The sequence below is a fragment of the Nannospalax galili genome, unplaced genomic scaffold, assembly GCF_000622305.1.
Source record: "Nannospalax galili isolate Female #2095 unplaced genomic scaffold, S.galili_v1.0 scaffold72, whole genome shotgun sequence".
Classification (NCBI taxonomy): domain Eukaryota; kingdom Metazoa; phylum Chordata; class Mammalia; order Rodentia; family Spalacidae; genus Nannospalax; species Nannospalax galili.
Window position 1 is genome coordinate 4,261,547 of NW_008336933.1, and position 21,347 is coordinate 4,282,893.

Here is a 21,347-nt window from a genome sequence, read left to right on the forward strand (position 1 = left end):
CAAAAAATGAAGAGACCTTTGCATTTCTTGTAATTATTATAAAGAAGCATTCTCTTATATACACTATTATATTGCTGTTATAATGTAGCAGCTTATGTACAAGACTACCAAGTTTGTTGTTTTTGACATGTGTGTAGTAAAAAAGTAATGATATATAAGGTAATGGCAACTAAAGGAAAATATTCCTTCATTTTGATCAAACACTTAAATGTTATATTGTAGAGTTTGAAAAACTACAATGGTTTGTTCTGAAATGATTTTTGAGTAAAAAAGATGCCAAAATCCATTTAACATGACACTTCTTTTGTTGGATGAGTGTTGTGCTTTACATGCTCTTCAACATATACTTTAAAATATTGTATTGATTATTTTTATGTTATGTATGTGAGTGCTTTGCCTGCATGTGTGTAAGTGCATCCATGTCATGCAACACCTGTAGAGACTGAAAGAGGGCATTGAATCCCCTGGAACTGGAGTTAGTACAGTTGTTAGCTGCCGTGTGGGTGCTGTAAACCTAACCCAGGTCCTCTGCAAGAGCAGCTAGTGCTCTTAACTGCTGGGTCATCTCTTCAGTCCTTGCAATATATAGTTTAAAACTTAGCCCATCTTCTATCTATACTGATTTTCGAGAGAATTGGTTTTCAACACACAGGTGAGTAGAATTCATATTTATGACACACAATATAATAAATAGCTACAATGACTAGTAATTTCTTTTTGCAGTATATTTTTATAACTATAAATTAGCTGATGAGAAATTTATCATGTATATGTTCTTTTAATATCCCTACAAGGCAACGGTAGAGTTCTCTACAATCAGTTAATGAAGTTGTTTGATGACAGTGGGCGAGAAACATTTCAAGGTGAGAGACCAATTATTTTCAGTCTTCTTTTTTAATATTAGTTACAATTTGATTGACATGGTTTCTTGCAAATGATAATCTATTTTTTCTGAATAGAACAGTTCATTGATGACCTATATGTGGTTTTTAGGGTTACAAAAATTTAAGTGTAGCTAAAATTTAGGGAAAAGTAATTATGGTCTCATAATTGCATGCAACTTGTAACCTGAAATGGCAAAAATGATGTCAGATTACCTGTTGCAGAAACTTACAAAAATCTGCGACATATTGGATTCAGTAATTTATAAGGTGATATGCTACTTTGTTTTCTACTTTTGGATCTTATTTATTCATATTTTATGTTTATAAGTGTTCTGGTTGCATGTAAGTGCACAAGTTCTGTTCAATGTCCACAGAGGCCAGAAAAGGGTGTTGGATTCCCCTTGGAACTGGAGTTGTGGATAGTTGTTAGCTAGCTAGTGGGTGCTGAGCACTGAACCAAGATCCTCTGTAAGAGCAGCCAGTGCTCTTAACTGCTGAGCCATCTCTCCAGCTCCCATTTTGGTTTCCTTTGCTTTTGTTCTAGAACACAGGATCTTAGAATTTATCCAAATGCTTTGGGGTGATAAAAGCCAAAAAAATCTGTTCTCCACTTTAGCATGGGAATTCCTACCTACAGAATGTTGTATTCATCTTATGAGTTATTTTCTATTAAACTGAAAAATTTGAAAGCAATTCTTTAAAACCTAAATTTAAAATTTTTAGTTTAATGATTGATGGTGATAAATTCCTGACAGAAACACACAGTAGTTTTTAACCAGAGCATTAAGTGAAAAGTTGTCTTGTCTGTGCATGATGAATTCATGAGGAATCATTCTATTAATTTTTTTCTACAGTGTGTTCTTAATTCTTCTCAAACAATCTCTTTGTCTTCCTTATTAAAAGAAGTTCTTAAAGTACTTAAGTAGGGAAAGGGGCTGATTATTATTAAATCTTTTTAAAATTAAAAAAATATTTTTATTTATTATTTTTATGTGCATGTGTGTATTGCCTGCATGTAGGTAAGTGCACCCATGTCATGCAATGCTCACGGAGGACAGAAGAGGCTGTCAGATTCCCTGGAACTGGAGTTACAGATAGTTGTTAGCTACCATGTGGGTGCTGGGATTTGGACCCGAGTCTTCTGCAAGAACAACCAATGTTCTTACCATTGATACATCTCTCCAGTCCCCTATTAAATCTTTTGATAGTTAATATTCTATTGAATTGATTAGTTTCTCTAGGCTTCATATTGTTTATTAGCTGTGTGACCAATGACCAATTTTATTAACCTTTCTTTCCAGTTTCCTCCTAATGGATAGATAATGTCTCCATATGGAGTAGTTATGAGGGTGAGATGATTAATTATTACCTTTGAAGATACAAAAAGACATACTTTAGAATAATAAAGATGCTATTGAAAATGATGATGATGAGGAAAACGTTGATGCTAGGAGACAGTGGAGCTCCTATGAGTGTCTGGCACTGCCCCGACCACTGAGAAAAGCAGAAACGTACCACAACAATTATAGGGTGGTCCTTGTTTTCAATCCCCATTTATGGAATAGTACCCTCCTCAGTTTTCTCCTGTTTAAACATGCACATAGCCCAGTCTTTACTGTTTTTGTTGTGAATTTGGGTGTTCAACATTGTATCTTTCACCTTTATAAATCAGCTATATAAAACATATCTTTTCAAAATACCTATATTATTCATTTGAGTGACCCTAAATCAGATGTTTTAGATTTTACAGCCATCCAGGGGTGAGGGAGAAATTTTTTTATGCCTGTAATTCTGCAATCCCAGGACTCAGGGCACTGAGTGTTGGTGTTAGAGACCAGCCTGGACTACGTAAGAAAACTGTTGCAAAAATCCAAAATAACAAGAATAACAAAACTTAATACCATCAGCATCAAAAAACCTACAACAGCAAAACATTGGTTCACATTTTGGTAGGTGTTGCAAGTCTGAAAATGACAGGGAAAAGTGGACAGGTTGAAGAATCAAGTAGAGCTGACATGAAATTGAAGTTTTAAAGACAAATTGCACAGGATAGAAACTCAATTAAGAGAGTCTGATATTATAATCTTGAGACCAAAATCCACAAGGCAGGCTGGAGATTAAAGCAAGTTTTCTGTACTGCTGACTGGAGACCAATCTCTTTCTTCTTCAGAAAACTCTGGTCTATTTTTGAGGTTTTCAGCAGATTAGATGAGGCCCACCTATAATTGGAGAAATAATCTGCCTTGTTCACAGTCTATTGATTTAAATGACAATCAAATCTAAAACAGATTTTCATAGCAACATGCAAGCTGGTTGACCACACAATAGGGTGTCATAGCCTCATCAAGCTGACACATCAAATACAGTGTCACAGACAATTATTCTTAGGTCAGATCCCTAAGTATCCTATTTATTTCTGAGTCAGCAGCTTTGTGTTGAAAACCTAACCATGCTAAACACCAAGGAACCAAGTAACGAATGTCTAGTACCTCCTTTCTCTTCTGACAGCTCTTTTAGCTTGAGTACTTTGAATCCTCCCCAGTCACACTTGGACAGATAGTAACTAATAGGTCTTCTTAAATCCTTCATGGGCTTACAAATGTCTCACAGTGTTTGTAGGACAGTTAAGCATGTTGTCAGCTATTTTATACATGAGGACATAACTGATCCTAGAAAGCTGAAGCTTTCTGCAAAGCAACACAGTGTCAGTGAGCACAGAAGACAGCCAGCACCCTCTCTCTGAACACTGTAACCCAGGGCTCTCACTAGTTCCCATGTCATTTTCCTGTTAAAGCAGCTCCATTGCATGAGTTGCTGTTAAAATGCTCGCACTGGAGATGTGGAAGACGCTCACTTGTTCCAGCGTTTTTCAGAGATTAGAATATGGAGTAGTGTTTTCTGTTCAAAGCATGCCTCTGGCATGGCTGAAAAGAGTGTTTTGTAGATGATGTCTTCAGATGGTCCAGAGGTATAACCTGAGCTCCATTTACATAAATGCTAGCGTTTCTATCCAAACAAACAAGGAGACTCAAATAAAGTGCCTCTGTGTGTGCAGAGCTCAGGAAGTATTCACAGAGACCTGAACTGGGAAAAATGAACCAAAGAACTCTTGCTTCAAAATGTAGTCATGTCCCAAGGTGGATCAGCATCACACAGTAAGGAGTAAGATGTTGAACTGAACAGCAGGTAACAGTAACATGTGGAAAGAATACTGTATATCTTTCAGGATGTATTTCATAAGTGGAGAAAGGTAGAAATCATCTTGTAAGTATTGCAGGCTAAACATAGGTAATGGTGGTTGAATATTTAAGCTTTGGAACTTGAGTGATTTTCCAGTACATTACATAGAAAGTAAGTTGTTGAATTATAAATAATGAAAAACCCACTTACTCCATGTGGTGCTTTGAATGAGAAATGTCTGCTAGAGGCTGAACACCTGGCCACTTGGTGGCGCTGTTGGGGGGAGTCATGGAACCTTTAGGAGGTGTGGCCTAGCTGGAGGAAACGTCAATGAGGGTGAGCTTTCAGAATCCATAGCCTCGCCCCACTTCCACCTTGTTTTCTGCTTTCTGTGCCTGCTTGAAGATGTGAATATTCAGCTTTCTGCTATGGCCACCTCTGCTACCATGCCTCCCTGCCATGATGGACTCTTACCCCTCTGCAACATTAAGCCAAATAAACCCTTCTATAAGTTGTCTTGGTCAGGGTATTTTATCATAGCAGCAGAAAAGTAACTCATACATTCCATATAAGAAAGAAATGCAGTGGAAGTTTATGTATTTATTTAATATTAAAACAACAAAGGTGAGTGAGACTCCATGTGCTCTTGTGGTCAGCAGATGAAAAGAACAACGAGGAGACATTTGATTTGAAAGCACTCCTGAGTTCCAGTAAGAGCCAGGATACCCACAAAAAAACTAAGGAAACCACTTCTGCTTACAGTGAGGAGCCTAAGAAAGATGCTCAGAGAGACACCATTATGCTTGCAAGGTCTCTACAGGAACAGGTCAGAGTTGAAAATATATCAAAACCTTAAGATGATTTATTGTTAAAATAGCAAGTTGAAATGTTGTCCTACACATTATCTGTCTCCCAACCTTACTTGCCAGCAAAGCTTCCTAGAATTCATGATTTGTGATGTCCTGAGAATTTCTTCTTATTTTTCCATACATATTTTACCAGGTAGAATCATTGCTACCCTGGCCTTTGCATGACTTAGTTTCAGTTCATCTGATTTTATTTTGTGTTACAGTACTCAATACTAGCAGATTCTGAACTACCTAAGATAAAACCTGAGCTAGAATAAACCTTTTATTTGCAATTAAGGAACGATTTGGATGTGTTTGCACAGCTCTGTATCATGACTTGAGCGTTCTAGTATCTGTAAAGTCAGCATGTAAGAAATTTAACTTGGACACAATAGTTGATATGACTTCAGAGACACCCGCTCTGATTTCCGTATCTGTCCTTTCTGTGTATTTATGTATAAGTATTGTTTCATTATGGAAAACTTTGATCTACCAAGGAGAAGAGTTGCTGATATTTAGTTACTTTATTAATCACGAATAAAGATATGAGTCCTTCAGATGTCATTCCAGGGACATTGAATGTGTGTGCGTTTGTGTGTGCATGCATGTGTGTGTGCATGTGTGTATGTGTGTGTTTATGTGTGTGTTATATTGCTGTGTGTGTATGTAAAATGTATGACAATTCAACAATTTCATAAAATGAAAAATCATTTTTATATTAGAAATATATTCTATTTAATGTAAATAGTATCCATTCACTCATGACTAGAATATAATTTCATCCTCAGTACTGATTAAAAAGATAATTTTTAGAAAGCTTTTAACTATCAGCATAAACCACAAATACACTCAAAGGATATTAGTCTTTTGGATAGAGGAAGTTAGATGTTTCATTCTATTTCAAAATGAAGTTAAATCATAGATGAAAAGACAAGGATGGAATCTATGAAAAAGTGGAGATAAGATTTTATTTCATATATCGTGTCAAATAAAAAGGGTATTTTTTTATAGATCATCAATAAAAGTAGATTTTTTCAATATTTACCTACTTTTATTAGTAACCCCAAATTCCTAATCCCACTAGAGAAAAATAAAATGACTACAATATGATGATCCAGCATTGACAGACAAGTGCACAGAAAAATTAAAAAATATACGTTTGAGCAGGTTCCCAGGAGCTTGTAGAACTCTGTTTCCATATGATGATATACCTCCTCCCTGACTCTCACAATTTTCCTCCCCCTCTTCCATGATGCTCCCTGAGACTTGGGTGGGTGATGTTTACTAACGGAGTCCTGTCCAAGGGCCATCATTCAGCAGACTCTTGATCTCTATGCTTTGGCCATCTGTGACCTTTTGTGTTCCTGGTCTTCTGCTACATGAGGGAGCTTCATTAATGAGAACTGAGAAATTCATTAGTGTCCTCTTCTTTACCCCCATTCTTTGTTCCATGAGTCTTAGGTGCAGAGGTTGCATTGTAGATGTGTCACTTAGGCCTGGGTAATTCGCAGACAATGTCTGTGTGTGGTACTTGGTAACAGTCCCGAACTGGTGCAAAATGAGCTTCTTTGATGAGTGGTGACTGGGATATTTGTCTGCAAATTTCATGAAGAAACATTGGTAACTGATTTCTGCAAAGTGAAGAAGAGCTAATCTTCCTAAAACAAGGGACTCTAGATGGGCTGACTAGACCTCAGTGGACTGTCTTGCACTAGGGAATGTCTGTGGAAATTAACTGGACACAGTGGGCCTTAACAGGGATGACAGAATTTATGGCCTCCAGTGGGGTGGCTATGGGAGGGTGCCAATGAGGTCGGGGTATAAAGATGATTAAGAATGTTTGAGATGTTCTCTATGAAATACACAAAAATTAAGTTCTATGAAATACACAAAAATTGAATAAAAACAAATATATATATATATATATATATATATACACACAAAGTCCATGATTCCACATTCTGTTTGAATCATTAACTTATATTTCAATATTTTCTTAAGAGTAGATATGGTGAGGCTGGAGAGATGACTTAGTGTTTAAAAGCACTGGCTGCTTTTGCAAAGGAACCAGCTTAGATTCCAAGCACTCACTTGGCAGCTAACAACCATCATTAAATCCAGCTCCAGGGAAATTCAGCTCCCTCTTCTTATTCCTTGGCCATTACATGACACAAATGCACTTACACACATGCAGGTAATACATTAATACATTACATACACATAAAATAAAAATCATAAATAAAATATTTTTTAAAAGAGTAAATATGAAAAATGATGTACGTACTTCTAAAAATAAAGGAAATCAGATACTTTGCTACCATATATTTCACCTTAATTACATGATGAATTACATATTTTCATATATTAAAAATATTTTATAACCCATGATTAAGACATATGTTTCCAATTACTTGAGACCTCTGTAATTCTTCAAATATAATTTCTAATCTGGAGTTGTGCTTTTTTTGGAGGTTGTAGAAGGTGTGGCTCTCCCAGAGGAAGCACGTCACTGGGGGTGAGTGGGCTTAGGGAGTTCTTAAGCCTTGCCAGGTCTCCAGTTGCTCTCTTGCTTCCTGTGCCTGTGTGATGATGTGAGAGCTTAGCTTCTGCTGCTCCTGCTCCAGTCACCTCCAGCTGCCTAAAGCCACCATGCCTCCCTGCCATGACAGACTGTAATTCCCCTGGAACTGTAAGCTCAAACAAACTCTTTCTTCTATAAATTGCTTTGGTCAGTGTTTCTAGCACAGCAACAGAAAAGTGACTAATACAAGTTGTGATAAATATTTTGTTATAATTTGTCATAAGTATTTCATATATATTTTGTTATTACTATAAGTGGTATTTTTAAAAAACATTTATTTAATGATCACACGATTAGAAGAAGCATTTCATTACAGCATTAACATATTCAATAACAATTTCCAAAGCAAAGATGCATCTCTTTCAATATTGGCTGTAAATTTTTAGGTTCACAGTTGAAGTAATACAGTTATACAATATTGTACTCAGAATAAACCCTATAAGACATAAAATTGAATGAGGTTTTAACCTTGGAAAAAGATCTCAATTTCATTTTAAAATATACTGTTTCATACAAAAAAACTCATATTTAATGTTACTAACGCTTAGATGTTTGCACGTGTCTGATTATTACTAGTCACAGTTGGTTACTTTCTGAGATCCACCTGATCATGGATACAAAATCATCAGGTAGCTTTCAATGGTAATGTGTTTCACCTGTACTAATTAACATGGAAAAAATTTTTATGCTTCTTTCTCAAATATAACTCACTTTTTTTATTTGTTGATTTTTTTTTGTGTATTTCATACAGAACATCCAAAACAATCTTATCTATATACCCACATCAAAAATGGCACCTTCCCGTAGTCTCCCCCCCTCCTCCGCTGGGGTCCATATACTCTGTGATCCCCTGTTACTGTCCACTGTGTTGTCGGCACCCCCAGCCATTCTCCAGTGCTTGTCCATCTGGTGAATCTAGTCAGCCTATGTAGAGTTCCTTGTTTTAAGAAGATCAGCTTTTCCTCATCTAGCAATAATCAGCTGTCAATATTCCTTTAGATAAGATTGGGGTCTGCTGTTCATTTTTCCAGTTCTATGCTGGGTTATTGTCTGGGGGTCTCTTGGGTCACCCTGGCCAACAATTCAAAGGAAGGTATCTCCTGTCTGGCATTGTTTCTTGTTATGTAGCTTTTAGATATACACATGGACTCTTAAAGAATTATGTTGATCCCTTTAACCTTTGGTTATACTTTCCTTTTGGGTGTTTAAAACCATACAGTTGACCCAGATAAATCAATTTATTTTTACTCTTAAGGTTGTTTGAGGATCTGTTCCTCAGGGGTCACATGGATTTGGGAGGAGCTCCTGGCTTCTTTCGTTTAACCAGTTCCATCTATGTGAAGATAAGTCAAAGTTCCTGCTCAACTGTGGCTGGCTTCACTTGGAAACATGGAGGAAATGATTCCACTGTGTTGACCCTCCTCTTTGTAGACTGGACACTGGTTCAAGTCCATTTGGTGGGGTCTCCATGGCCTTCTTGATCAAGAGGGCAGATGACTTACCACAGTTACAGGACATTTTGAGAGATGCTCATAGTCCCCTGGAGCTTAGTCAACCTAGGAGGGCAAGGAGCAAAAACTGTCCTTTATGTCCCTCTGACCAAATTAGTATAGGCCTCAAAGTATGGCCGTTAGACATCCAAGAAGGTTAGTTCCACCAGTCTGGTACTTTTAATTACCATGTGCTATGTAGATAAAGCTTGGGCAAAGACCAAACATTTTCAGATAAACCTTGCCTAGACATGTATTATAGTCCTTGAGCTAGTTGTATGTATAATTTGTCAGTGGGTTCGATTACTATGGTTCACTCTGATTTTTTAAAACTAGCTACACATTATTTATCTCTCTCGTTGTTTAATCCTTCCACCATGTTTTCCCCATTTAAAGTGCCCCCATTTTTCCCATTTCTCCCTTAGTAATACCCTTCTCCTATGGTCCCACCTCTCTTGAGCTCCTTCTTTCCCTTTTTCCCCAAGGTTCCTTGTATAACCCTCCCTTCCCCCTCCCCTTAAAATAACCCCATTTTTATCCATATCTCCCTTATTAATGCCTGTTTCCTACTGTTCTTCTCTTTCAGATTATTTCTTTTCCTTTACCTCTCTGGTTCCTTTTCATTATCTGAAAAATTGTTTTTAAGGATATATTTCAAAGCAATAACTCATAGCTAAAATATCATTGACTTCAAAAGTCAACAGAGTAACTGCTGGAATGGACAGGCAACATTTTCTAATTATGGGTTTGGGGAATTCATAATTGTGTTTAAGTTCTTTGTACAACTTAGATCTGAACATACTGGGTATGTTAAGGTTGTGTCTTTTTTAAAAAATATTTTATTTATTACTTAAAAAAATTTATGTGTATGAGTGTATTGCCTGCATGTATATAGATGCACCTATGTTGTGCTATACCCATGGAGGTCAGAAGAAGGTATCAGATCCCATGGAACTGGAGTTGCAGACAGTTGTTAGCTGCCATGTGTGTGCTGGAAACCAAACCTGGGTCCTCTGCAAGAGCAGTCAGTGCTCTTAACTGCTAAGCCATCTTTCTAGGCCCTGGGTGCTTTTTATAGTCTTACTCTGGAAAAGGTAAACTGAGGACCAGAATAACTGCCTGATGGTCTGTTGCAAGGCTTTCCTAAAAATTGCCAGCAGATGCCTAGGGGCAAAGACTAGAACCCAAGCCTGTACTGTTTCCACCTGTCAGCATGAGGAAAGTATAAACACATTCATGAGAACTCAAGTGTTTCATGGATGTGACCCTTTTCCCTTCTTACCAAGCAAAACTGTGATCCTATTTTCTTTTCTACTCTAGTGCCTTAAACTCTTTGAAAGTCCTAGGTATGCCAGCACATACCCATATTCCCAGCACTTGGGAGGTAGAGGCAGAAGGATCACAGTTCAAGGTCATATAGTGAGTTTGAGGCTACCATGGGCTATGCAAGATCTGTGTCTCAAACAACAACAAACATGTGAAAATCAGTCTGAGATGACCGTTTAATGAGGGTGAAGAAAACAACGTGTTGGTATAAAAACATGGACAGAGTCACGTGGGGAAGAAAGATGGCCAAGGTCTGGAGTCAGGACTCGTGTAAAGTCATAGCCTGGCCGCTTGCAGGGTGATAGTTTGTGGTGAGTCATTTAACTTGGCCGACCTCAGTAACTTCATCTGGAATTTTTGGGAATTCTGTTGTTTGGTACATGAGGTGAGTCACACATAAAGAATCTAGCACAGAGTAGGTTTGGATTAAATGGCAGGAGATGAGACACCATGGAGAGAAGAGTCTACGGCTGGTTTTCAGGTCAGACATCTGCTGTTCTCAGCTTCTTTTCAGGACGTTCTCCTCATGGGCAAGACAGCATTACACAAAGGGACACGTTCCTGATTGGCTTTCGGCTTCGGTTCCCATGTTTATATTATCCTAGCACTCCGTGTTAAATAAGGCTAAACAATTAGGACTTCTCGTGGCTTGACGGGAACGAATGAGACATGTCCAAGTGCCTGGTAATGTTTGCCTTTTTCTGTCACTAGTTTTATGTATTTAGTGAAAGCAGGACTTATTTTTACTTTTCATTGTAATAGTCAACTGATAATTATTAAAGGCAAGTGCTTCATGGAGGTCTGGGGTGGAGGAGTCCCAGCTGGGGTGAGGACTGTTGGGCGGCTCCTCTCGATGTATTTTTCTGTAACTGTTGTCATGTAGGATGACTGGAGATTCACCCTCATCCTGACATCACTGGGGCTAATGGTGTGAGATGTGAGGGGAGAATAATGTCCAGACTGCACACAGAGATGGAGTTCTTTACTGAGAAGTTACCAGGGGCGCAGGGCTGGGAATTGTCTGATGTGGTGATTCCTATTTCAAAGCTCTGTAGAACTAGAGATTGTGGCTGGGATGAGCAATTGGAATAAAAGAAAAAGAAGCAAGGTAATGGTCCTGCTGTGCGTGCCTGTGTGTGTGTGTGTGTGTGTGGATGCGTGAACATCTGTGTATGTATGTTTGTGTTGTATGTCTGTGTGCATGGATATCTGTGTGTATATCTATATGTGTATGCAAGGATGTCTGTGTGTGTATGTGTGTGCACATGGATATCTGTGCTTATGGGGGTGTGTATGTTTGTGTATGTATGAGTGTGTGTATGTGCATGTTGTCTGTATGTTTATGTGTGTATGTCTGTGTGTGCATGGATATCTGTGTGTATGTGGGCATGTATGCTTGTGTGTATGAGTGTGTGTATGTGTGTATGATGTTTCTCTCTGTGTGATCAAGTATGCATATATATGTGATGATGTGTGCATAGATGTCTGTGTGTGTTTATGTGTACATGTATGAGTGTGTTTGTGTATATGTGTATGTAGGGATGTCTTTGTGATGATGTGTATGTGTCCCTGTGTTTCTTTGTGTGTGTGTGCTGATGTAGGTGTGTCTCTCTGTGTGTTCTTATGTGTCTCTCTATATGTGTCTCTGTGTGTGCGTGTGCTAATGTATGTGTGTATCTGTGTGTTGATGTATGTGATGTATGCGGATCTGTGTGTGTGTGTGTGTGTGTGTGTGTGTGTGTGTGTGTGCATGTGGGGAGCTGGCACAGTGTTATAGATCCCAGCCCCATAGAAATGATTCAAATTCCCAGGACCTGATAGAGAAGTGAAGAGACACCCCTTGGAGTAGGTCTGGGCTTAGCAGGGGTAGCCCATGGCAGCAGTCATCCACCGCAGACAGCATCATAAGCTGATGCAAGTCACATTCTACAAAACTACAGAAGTCCTTGGAGAAGAACTTTGCAATTGACTGAGGTCTCAGAAACCAGGGCAGAGCTAATGAATGGCAGTGAAACCTGATCATTCTTGGGACCAGGTTTGTAGTCCACAGGAGTCAGTCCCCATGGGGTAGGCTGGCTCTGATCATCGTGGAAATGTGCTATGACTGGCATGTCAAGTCAAGGCAGCTGAGGTAGTAGGGTGTCCAGAGCATGATGGAATTGGGAGAGATAGAACCAAAGGAAGGGTGAGTTGGGGAAAACCTGGGGGCCCGACACCTAATAAGTCAAGAAGATCATGGCTTAAGGGCTATGCAAATGGTGAAGCATTATTTCTGTTGGTATATTTTTATTGTTATCTCAGGACACTTTCTTTGCTAAGAATATAAAGCTACTTTCAAAATGCCTATGATGACTTTTTTGAGCTTGGAAAGCTTGTAGGAGGGGCATTCTGAGTCAACTTACATCTGAGAACAATCTGGTAAAGAATAAAAACTAATCAATGAAGTGTGTGGTTTTTACAAATTTAGTTGCAGAGGAAATCCTTGGAAGTAAAAATATATGGTTTTAAAAAATAAATATTCAGTTGGAAAGAAAATAATTTCATTTTGCATTTCAGCTACCAGGAGGAAGTTTTCTTGGGACACCTTCCTAATGTTTACAGTACTCTGTGTACCTGCTCCTAATCAGTTGCAGAGAATGGTTTTCCTCTGAATTGTAACTGTAAACAATCCATACATTCAGCTTATTCAATTAGGAAGCCATGTTTAAGGTGTGTGTGTGTGTGTGTGTGTGTGTGTGTGTGTGTGTGTGTTCATGCCTTGATTTTAAAAGTAAAATACAGCATTTAGGGCAGTGAGGGAGTCAGTGTGCTAGCCAGAACTAGGCAGATTCTAGAGGAACATTCTGAAAAGCAAAACAGTGTCTGTTGGCAACTCATTCTTCTTTCGTAAAATTAGCTTACACACTGCTCAGTTTCCACATGGAATATTGATACATATTTCACGTTAGTTGATTCTCCACCTGCCCTGTACAGCTCCCTCTTCTCCATCCCTCTTCCCTACTGTACTGCTCTGTCCCTGTCCTTCCCCCTTGCGCTTTTGCTCTGTTGTCTTCCCTATGGCCCTCCTTCAAAGCCTTGATTTTATTAGTCACATGTGCCCCTTTCTAGTGCCTGGCCCTTACCCATATTTTCTCCCACCTGTACAAATATTTAACAGAGGTTAAGATGCACGCAGGAGAGAGAACATGCAGCATTTGTCTTTCCGACATTGGTTATCGCTTTAAAAATGCTTTCCAGTTCCATCCATTTTCCTGAAAAGTTCATAATTTCATTTTTCTTTAAAGTTTAATAAAATTCCATTGTATACATGGATCACATTTTCATCGTTTATTCGTCTGTTGATGGACATTGAGGCTGATTCAACTTTCACACTTGTGAAAAGAGAAGCAATAAACGTGAGTGTACAAGTACCTCTGTAGTAGGATATGGAGTCCTTTGGGTATATGCTCAGATGTGGTGTAATTGCATCATGTGATAGCTCGACTTTGAGCTTTTAAAGAAGCCTCCACACTGATTTCCATAGTGACTGTAACTTACACTCTTACCAACAATGTTGTGATGACTCCTTGTTCCTCACATCTTCACCGGCATTTGTTACCACTTGTTTTCTTCATGGCCCTGTCTTACTGGGGTGAGAGGGAATCTCAAAATACTTTTAATTTGCATTTCTCTGATAGTTAGAGATGTTGAACATTTTTGAAAATGTTTATTGGCCATTTTTACTTATTCTTTTGGAAACTGCCTGTTCAGATCATTGACCCAATAATGAAGAGTTATTGGTTTTGGTGTTTACTATTTATAGTCTTTCATACATTCTAGATGTTAACCCCTTATCTGAGGTATCGCTAAAAAGAATTTATCATTTTCTTTAGGCTGTTTGTTCTGTTGATAGCTTCTTTTGCTGTGCAGAAGCTTTTTAATTTCATGAAAATTTTGACATTGAAGAAAGAAATTGGAGATGGAAAGCTCTTCTATATACTTGGATTGGTAGACTCAATAGTGTGAAAAATGGTCATCTTACCAAATGCAGTCTACAAATTCATTGAAATATGTATCAAAATTCCAATGCCATTCCTCTCATAAATACAGAAAACAATCTTCAAGTTCATATGGGAACACAAAAGACCATGAATAGCCAAAGCAATCTTTTGCAGAAATAACACAGTGTGAGGCATGACATTACCTGACCTCAAACTCAACTACAGAGCCATAGTGACAAAAGCAGCAAGATCATGGCACATAAATGGACACACAGAATGATAGAACATAACAGAAGACTCAGAGATATCCTCACACAGCTGTGGACACTTAAGTCTTGACGCTTAAGTCTGTGGACACAAGTCAAAAACACACTGGAAAAAGACAGCCTTTTCTCTTTGATTTTTTTTTTGTGTATTTCATACAGAACCTCCCAAACAATCTTATTCATCTTTATACCCGCATCCCAAATGGCATCCTCCCATAGCCTCCCCTCCATACTGGAGCCCATATACTGTGTCATCCCTGTTATTGCCCACTGTGTTGTCAGTGCCCCCAGCCATTCTAGAGTGCTTGTCCATCTGATGAATCTAGTCAGCCTATCTAGAGTTCCTTGTTTTAGGAAGGTCAGCTTGTTCTCATCTAGCAGCAATCAGTCGCCAAGATTAGATAAGATTGGGGTCTGCTGTTCATTTTCCCAGCTATACTGGATTACTATAGCTAAAGGCTACATATCAAGCAACAATGCTTCTTTTGAATTGATGGCCAGGGTGGCCAAAGGGATTTCCAGATAGTAACCCAGCATAGAACTGGAAAAATGAGCAGCAGACCCCAATCTTATCCAAAGGAATATAGACAACTGATTACCACTAGATGAGGAACAGCTGACTCTCCTAAAGCAAAGACCCCTAGATATGCTGACTAGATTCACCAGGAGGGCAAGTAGTGGGGAATGGCTTGGGATGCCGACAACACAGAGCAGACAGTAGCAGGAATATCAGAGTGTAAGGGCTCTAGTGGGGGGAGGGAGGCTATGGGAGGGTGCTACCTGGGAAGTGGGTATATAAATAAATAAAAAAGAAAAAAATTAATTCTTCAAAGCATAAAAATTTGCTCCTTAATAATTAGTAGATGTGAAAAATATTACCATTGAAATCTACCTGATGGCTTTATATCCATGATCAGATGCCAAGGAGCTCAGAAAGTAACTGACTATAACTAGTAATAATCAGATATATAGAGATTAGAAACCCATGTGCATCATAGTGTTAATTGTATTAAAAATGAATTTTTCTGTGTGAAACTGTATTTTAATAATGAAATGGAGATCTTTTTTTAAAGTTTAAAACTTCATTTAATTTTATGTCTTATGGGGGTTATATGGAGTACAATATTGTATAACTGTATCAGTTCAACTGTAAACCTAAAAATTTACAGCCAATTTTGAAAGAGATGCATTTTAGCTCTGGAAATTGTTATTGACTGTGTCAATGCTGTTGTAATGAAATGCCTCTTCTAATTATATGGTTATTAAATAAGTAATTTAAAAAAAGACAGCCTTTTCAAAAATGGTGCTGTCAAAACTGGATATCTACCTGCAGAAGAATGAAATTAGATCCATATCTCTCACTCTGCACAAAAATCAATTCCTATTGGATCAGGGACCTTAATTTAAAACAGCACTGAAACTGCTAAAGGAAAACATGAAAGAAACACTCAGGACATAGGTATAGATAACAACTTTCTGGATTAAACCCAATAGCACAAGAAACAGCTCCAAGAACTGACTAATCTTACTTTGCAAAATTTTGCACCACTGCCTGGCATTTGGCAATGGACAGGAACCAAATCTAGCATTATGAACTAAGTGAGTCAGCTCTAAACAGGATTCCTGAATATGAGACAAAACGTCAAGGACATGCTAAAATCTTCATAAATTAATGATTAGTAACATAATATACATAAGACTAATCAACATTTTCCCATAAGCCAGAAATGTATAGACTAGTCTAGAATTAGTAGAAGAAATATTTTGTAGGAAAAAATGTTTTTAAATTACACAAGACTGAGGTGATGGCTTAGGTGGTAAAGTTCTTGCTGCATGAGAATGAAGGCTTGATTTCCATCCCCAGCACTCATAAAAAGAGCCGAGTGTGGTGGCACACACTTGTAATCTCTGCCCCGGAGATGCAGAGACAGGTAGATAGATCCCTGAGGTTTGCTGGCTAGCCAGTCTAGCCTTGTTAGTGAGCCCAGGTTCCAGCGAGAGACCCTGTCACAAAAAAGCAAAGTAGATGGCTCCTGACAAACAACACCAGAGGTTGATCTCTGTCTTCCACATTCATGCACACATGTGATGGGCAACTGCACACACATATGCATCCAAACACACAAACATGTACAAACACTGGCACATACCCATACATAGACACCTTCCCATGTAGCGATTACTTGGGACATTTTTTACTTAACTAATGTAGCACAAATGTTAGGACATAATAAATATTAATACAAACACAAAGATGAATTAAAGACTAATAAACAGAACTATAAAGAGAAAGAAGAGCACAGGCACTGTTTCATGGTGAGACATGAAGAAATAGAGTGATTCATATCTTACTTCAGAGGAAACACTGATGCCTTCATGCGTTTTAGTCCACAGGTCCCCATCACATCTGGTGCTTTTTCTGAAGCAGGTTAGGAAAGTGCTACATTATAAATGTGAATGAAGTCCGTACTGACTAGAAACATATCTCACAAGCTAAGAGACTCATAGAATTCGTAAAGTGCAACTAACAGAGAAAATGACAAGTCAGGGTACCAACACTTCCCCCTTTATATTTATTTATTTATTTATTTATTTATTTATTTATTTATTTATTTTTAAAGGTCCACATTAGCTACTTGGTAGACTTTTTAAAAACGTTCTTGAATACTCAGGTTGCATTCAGATACAGTCATCATTCAAACTTGATGAGAATTCATGAAAAAGCAGGCTGCCACCCAGTGATAATAAGTAGCCAGGAGGTGTGGTGCACTGTAATCTCAGAACTTGGGTGGCTGAGGCAGGGGGACTGTGACTTTGAGGCCAGCTTGTTACATAACAAGCCTCAATTTCAGAGACATACAAATCTCATACTAGGCCTCTGTGTGTGTGTGTGTGTATGTGTGCATGTATGTATACATATGTCTGTGTATTCTGTCGGTTCTGTTTCTGTTTCTGTGGAGAACCCTAACACAAGGTTTATCAAACACAATAGGTATTGATGTCATCACTTGTCTCATGATGTCATCACTTGTCTCATGATGTCATCACTTGTCTCATAAACTATGTTCCATTATGGAACAATTTATAAGATATCAAATATACCTGATTGGCCTGGAACATCTCTTCCCTTAAAATGTAGAGTATCAGATAGCTGAAAGGAAATTGTCTGTTAAGAAGCTATGGACTTTGATGCTGGGTACTTTCATTAGCAGTGTAGTGGAGTGGTTAAGAGTATCTATGTTTATACCCTCGCTCAACAAATTATCAATTTTAAAAACGATTTACAAGTTCCTAGGTCTTTTTGTATCTTTGTGACTGGTCGGTAAGACAAGGACAGTAAGAGTATTCTGTTAAAGGGGTCATGAGCTTGAAATATGCAATTTGCTTAGACTTATGTCAGTAGATAGGCAACAAATGTGTACCATTGCATTATTAAAGTATCATACCAAACCATAACATTTCACATAATGACACTGTAATTGTATTAGAGAAAAGCAAATATAAAAAGCATTTACATATCAATAGTATCTGTGATCAGTTTGCCTGACTCATTATCTATGGCATTTACTTGATTGTTCATTAAAGCACTTATTTATGTATTTGTTGATCAAGCATTCACAGAAAATAACTTTCTTCTCATAGAGACCCTGTATTTAGTGATGAAGATAAAATTATATAGTCCTTTCTCTAAAAGAGCTCATGGAATTCAGCATATGCATCTTGATTTTATTGTTCAAGTATTATTGTACATGTTTAATATCAAATGTTTCCTTCTTGAAAGATATGCTTTCATTTCCATGATGTGGCGTACTTCTGTTCAGTTGGAGGCTGGTGAACTCATTGCTGATATCCCATTTCCCACAGCCATTGAGGGAAGAGCATATCCTTTTCCATCACGTTACCTTGGTCACAAATTAGATGACTGTGAATTCAGGGTTATTTCCTGGACTCTACCCTGTTCCCTTTGTGGATTTACTTGTTTTTAAGCCAATGCTGTGCTGTCATGATTATAGTCTTTTTATAATATGCTTTGAAACCAGTAGGCATACTGCCTCTAGTTATGCTCTGTGCTCAAAGCTGTTTTGCTATTTGGAGTCTTTTGTGGTTACGTATGAATATAAGCATTTTCTTTCTCTTAGAAGTGACGTGTGTGAAACTGTAGATTGCTTTGTGAAGTGTGGTCATTTTTCACAATGATGATCATTCCAGCTTTCCATTTATTTGTGTTTTCTTCAATTTATTTCATTATCATTTTATAGTTTTTGGTATGCCAGACTTTTTAACTATTGGTTAAATTTACACTTAAGGAACTTTTCTGTTGCTACTGTAAATGCAGTTATTTTCTTAATTAATTTTTTAGGTAGTCTGTTATTAGTATACAGAAACATCACTGTTTTTTATATGTTAATTTTGTATCCTAAAACTTTATTAAAATAATTTATCAGTTCTAATGATTTTGGGGGAAGATTTTAGAGTTTTCTATGCATAAGATTATTTCTCCATCAAATTGAAACAATAATTTTTGTTCCTTTTAATCTGTTTGAGTTACTTCATTGCTCTAAGGTTCCTAACAAGTGGGGAAGGAGTGATGGGAACAGGTATCCTTACCACATACTGTCTCTAACATTAGCCAGGATTTTATCATGTATGGCTTTGATGGCACTTAAACTGTGGAGAGCTTTTATTATGAAAATGTGTTAGATAATCTGTTAAACTAGTTTTGCATATTGAGATGACTGTAAAATTCTATCCTACATTTTACAATGTGTATTGTGTTTCTTGCTTTGCCTATATTGAACCATCCTTGCATTCCAGGACTAAATTCTAGTTGATCATGGTGGAAGCTTCTTTTAATATGTTCTTTATTTATGTGTGCTGATATTTTCTTGAGGAAATTTATATCATATTCATCATAGACATTCTCCTATAATTTTTTCCTTATGATATCTGTGTCTGCCTTGGCTATCAGGGTAGGACTAGCCTCATAAAATGAGATTGGGTTTGTCCTTCCATTTTAGCCTTTTGGAGGCATTTGTCTGCTAGACAGAGTTGGGTACAAGTCCTACTAGTGTTCTCAACATTTTCCATGGGACAAGTCAGGAATAAACCCCTTTGTGAAGAATCCCAGCATAAACAGCAAGAAAGCTCAATGTCTACCTCCAACATATGTTTCCTATTAAAGAAATCATAAATCTAGGGGAAGTCTCTGATAGGCCAGGAACAGTCAGCAACATCTAGAGAACCATTCCCCTTGCTGTTCAATCATAGCTTTCCCAAGCCTGTGGTCTGTTGGTGGCTCTACCTCACTACCAATTTCTGGCATATTCATGTAGTTACTTTTGCCCATGGATTGTTGCTAGTTGGATCTCTGTGAGGTGGAGATGAGGATGCAGATGGAGATGGAAAATTTGTATTCTCTCATCTTGCTCACATGATGGCTCTATGTAAGATTTAATAAGCTTAAATATCACCACGTTACTTACCATTGAGTTTATACCTTACATACATTCTACCATTACAAGAGAAAGATTGCCATTCTCAAAATAGAAATTATTTTATATTCTGTCTTTGCAATGACTGACTCTCTATGTCTGACTATTGTTTTCTACAGGAAGTTCAATTTCAGGCTGTTCTCTTCTGATGTCTTGGTTTTTCTGTCAAATCTTTTTCTTACATTTCTTCTTTGAGAAGTTAACAACTTCACCCTATTTATGTGGGTGTATCTTGTTTTCCCGCAACAACCTATAATTCAACAGCTACAAAAGTGCTTCACATGAAATATACTGGGCAAATGAATAATTGTGAAAAACAGCAAACTATTAACTTCTGTGCTCATGTTTTTGCAAGATCATGGATCCAGTTAGAATTTTCTTTGTCAAAGTTGAACAAAGTCTTCTCCCAACCTTCCCTTTCTCCTTACTGTCTTTATTAGAGTTGCTTTTTGTATGTATCCACTCAGTTTATAGCAATGAAATGCAGGGAGTTTAAAAAGTAGTTTGGGAGGGTGGAAGTCCAAGATTAGAATGGCAGCTAGCATGGCCAGTCTCTGGGAGGGCCTTTTCCCAGTGTGTTGACAGCTGCCTTCATGCTGTGCCCTCATATGGTAGAGAAAGACAGAAAGCCAGCCCTCTGGTGTCTCTTTCTATAAAGTCACCAATCCTATTATGAGGCTCCACCCTCATGGCCTTATCTAAATGGAATAATCTGGCAAAGAGTTTCAGCAGATGAATGTGAGGGCAACACAGGTCAGTCCATAGCATTCTTTCTTTATAACACTGAGTTTTTATAAAAACTTTTCTACGTAGATCTTAGCTCATGAAAAATTCATTTACCCTGAGTACTGGAAAATGTACTCATTTCACAAATGTTTCAGCTGAAGTGCTTCCCGTGGCTGAGTGCTTCGTTTGTTTTAGGATAGGGCTTTGGACAGGACTGAGGCCTGAGGCTGAGAAGGGGATGCTGAGAGGGGGGTGCTGCCAGGCCCTGAGAGGTTGCTCTCCTTTTTGTTCAGAGGCCCAAAGTGCTGCTCGATCTTCCTGGGAGAAGATTTTTGACATGCACTTTTCAGAAGGAGCAAAGTAAAATAGAACTCCTTATTTTATTGCTAAATGTTTATAAACTCTTCTTCATTTATCTGAAGCATGATTCTGGGGCAATTTATGAATTTGGAAGAAGTGAAATCTTTTCAAACACATATTGAACGTGTACCGTTGTTGCCATTTACATTGCTTACCTTGTGCGCCTAATGTGTCAGAGAGTCTAATGGTTTAAAAGAACATAGTTTAGAAGGAA

At 37.9% G+C, this 21,347-nt stretch overlaps 1 protein-coding gene across 1 annotated transcript in view; it reads left to right on the top strand.

Moving 5' to 3' along the window:
• Positions 1-21,347, top strand: part of Ofcc1 (orofacial cleft 1 candidate 1) — a 342,547-nt gene that overhangs the window by 42,359 nt on the left and 278,841 nt on the right. Inside the window, exon 6 of the mRNA XM_029562823.1 lies at positions 4,724-4,890. Coding sequence (XP_029418683.1) covers positions 4,724-4,890 — 167 coding nt within the window. The remainder of the gene's footprint in view (positions 1-4,723; positions 4,891-21,347) is intronic.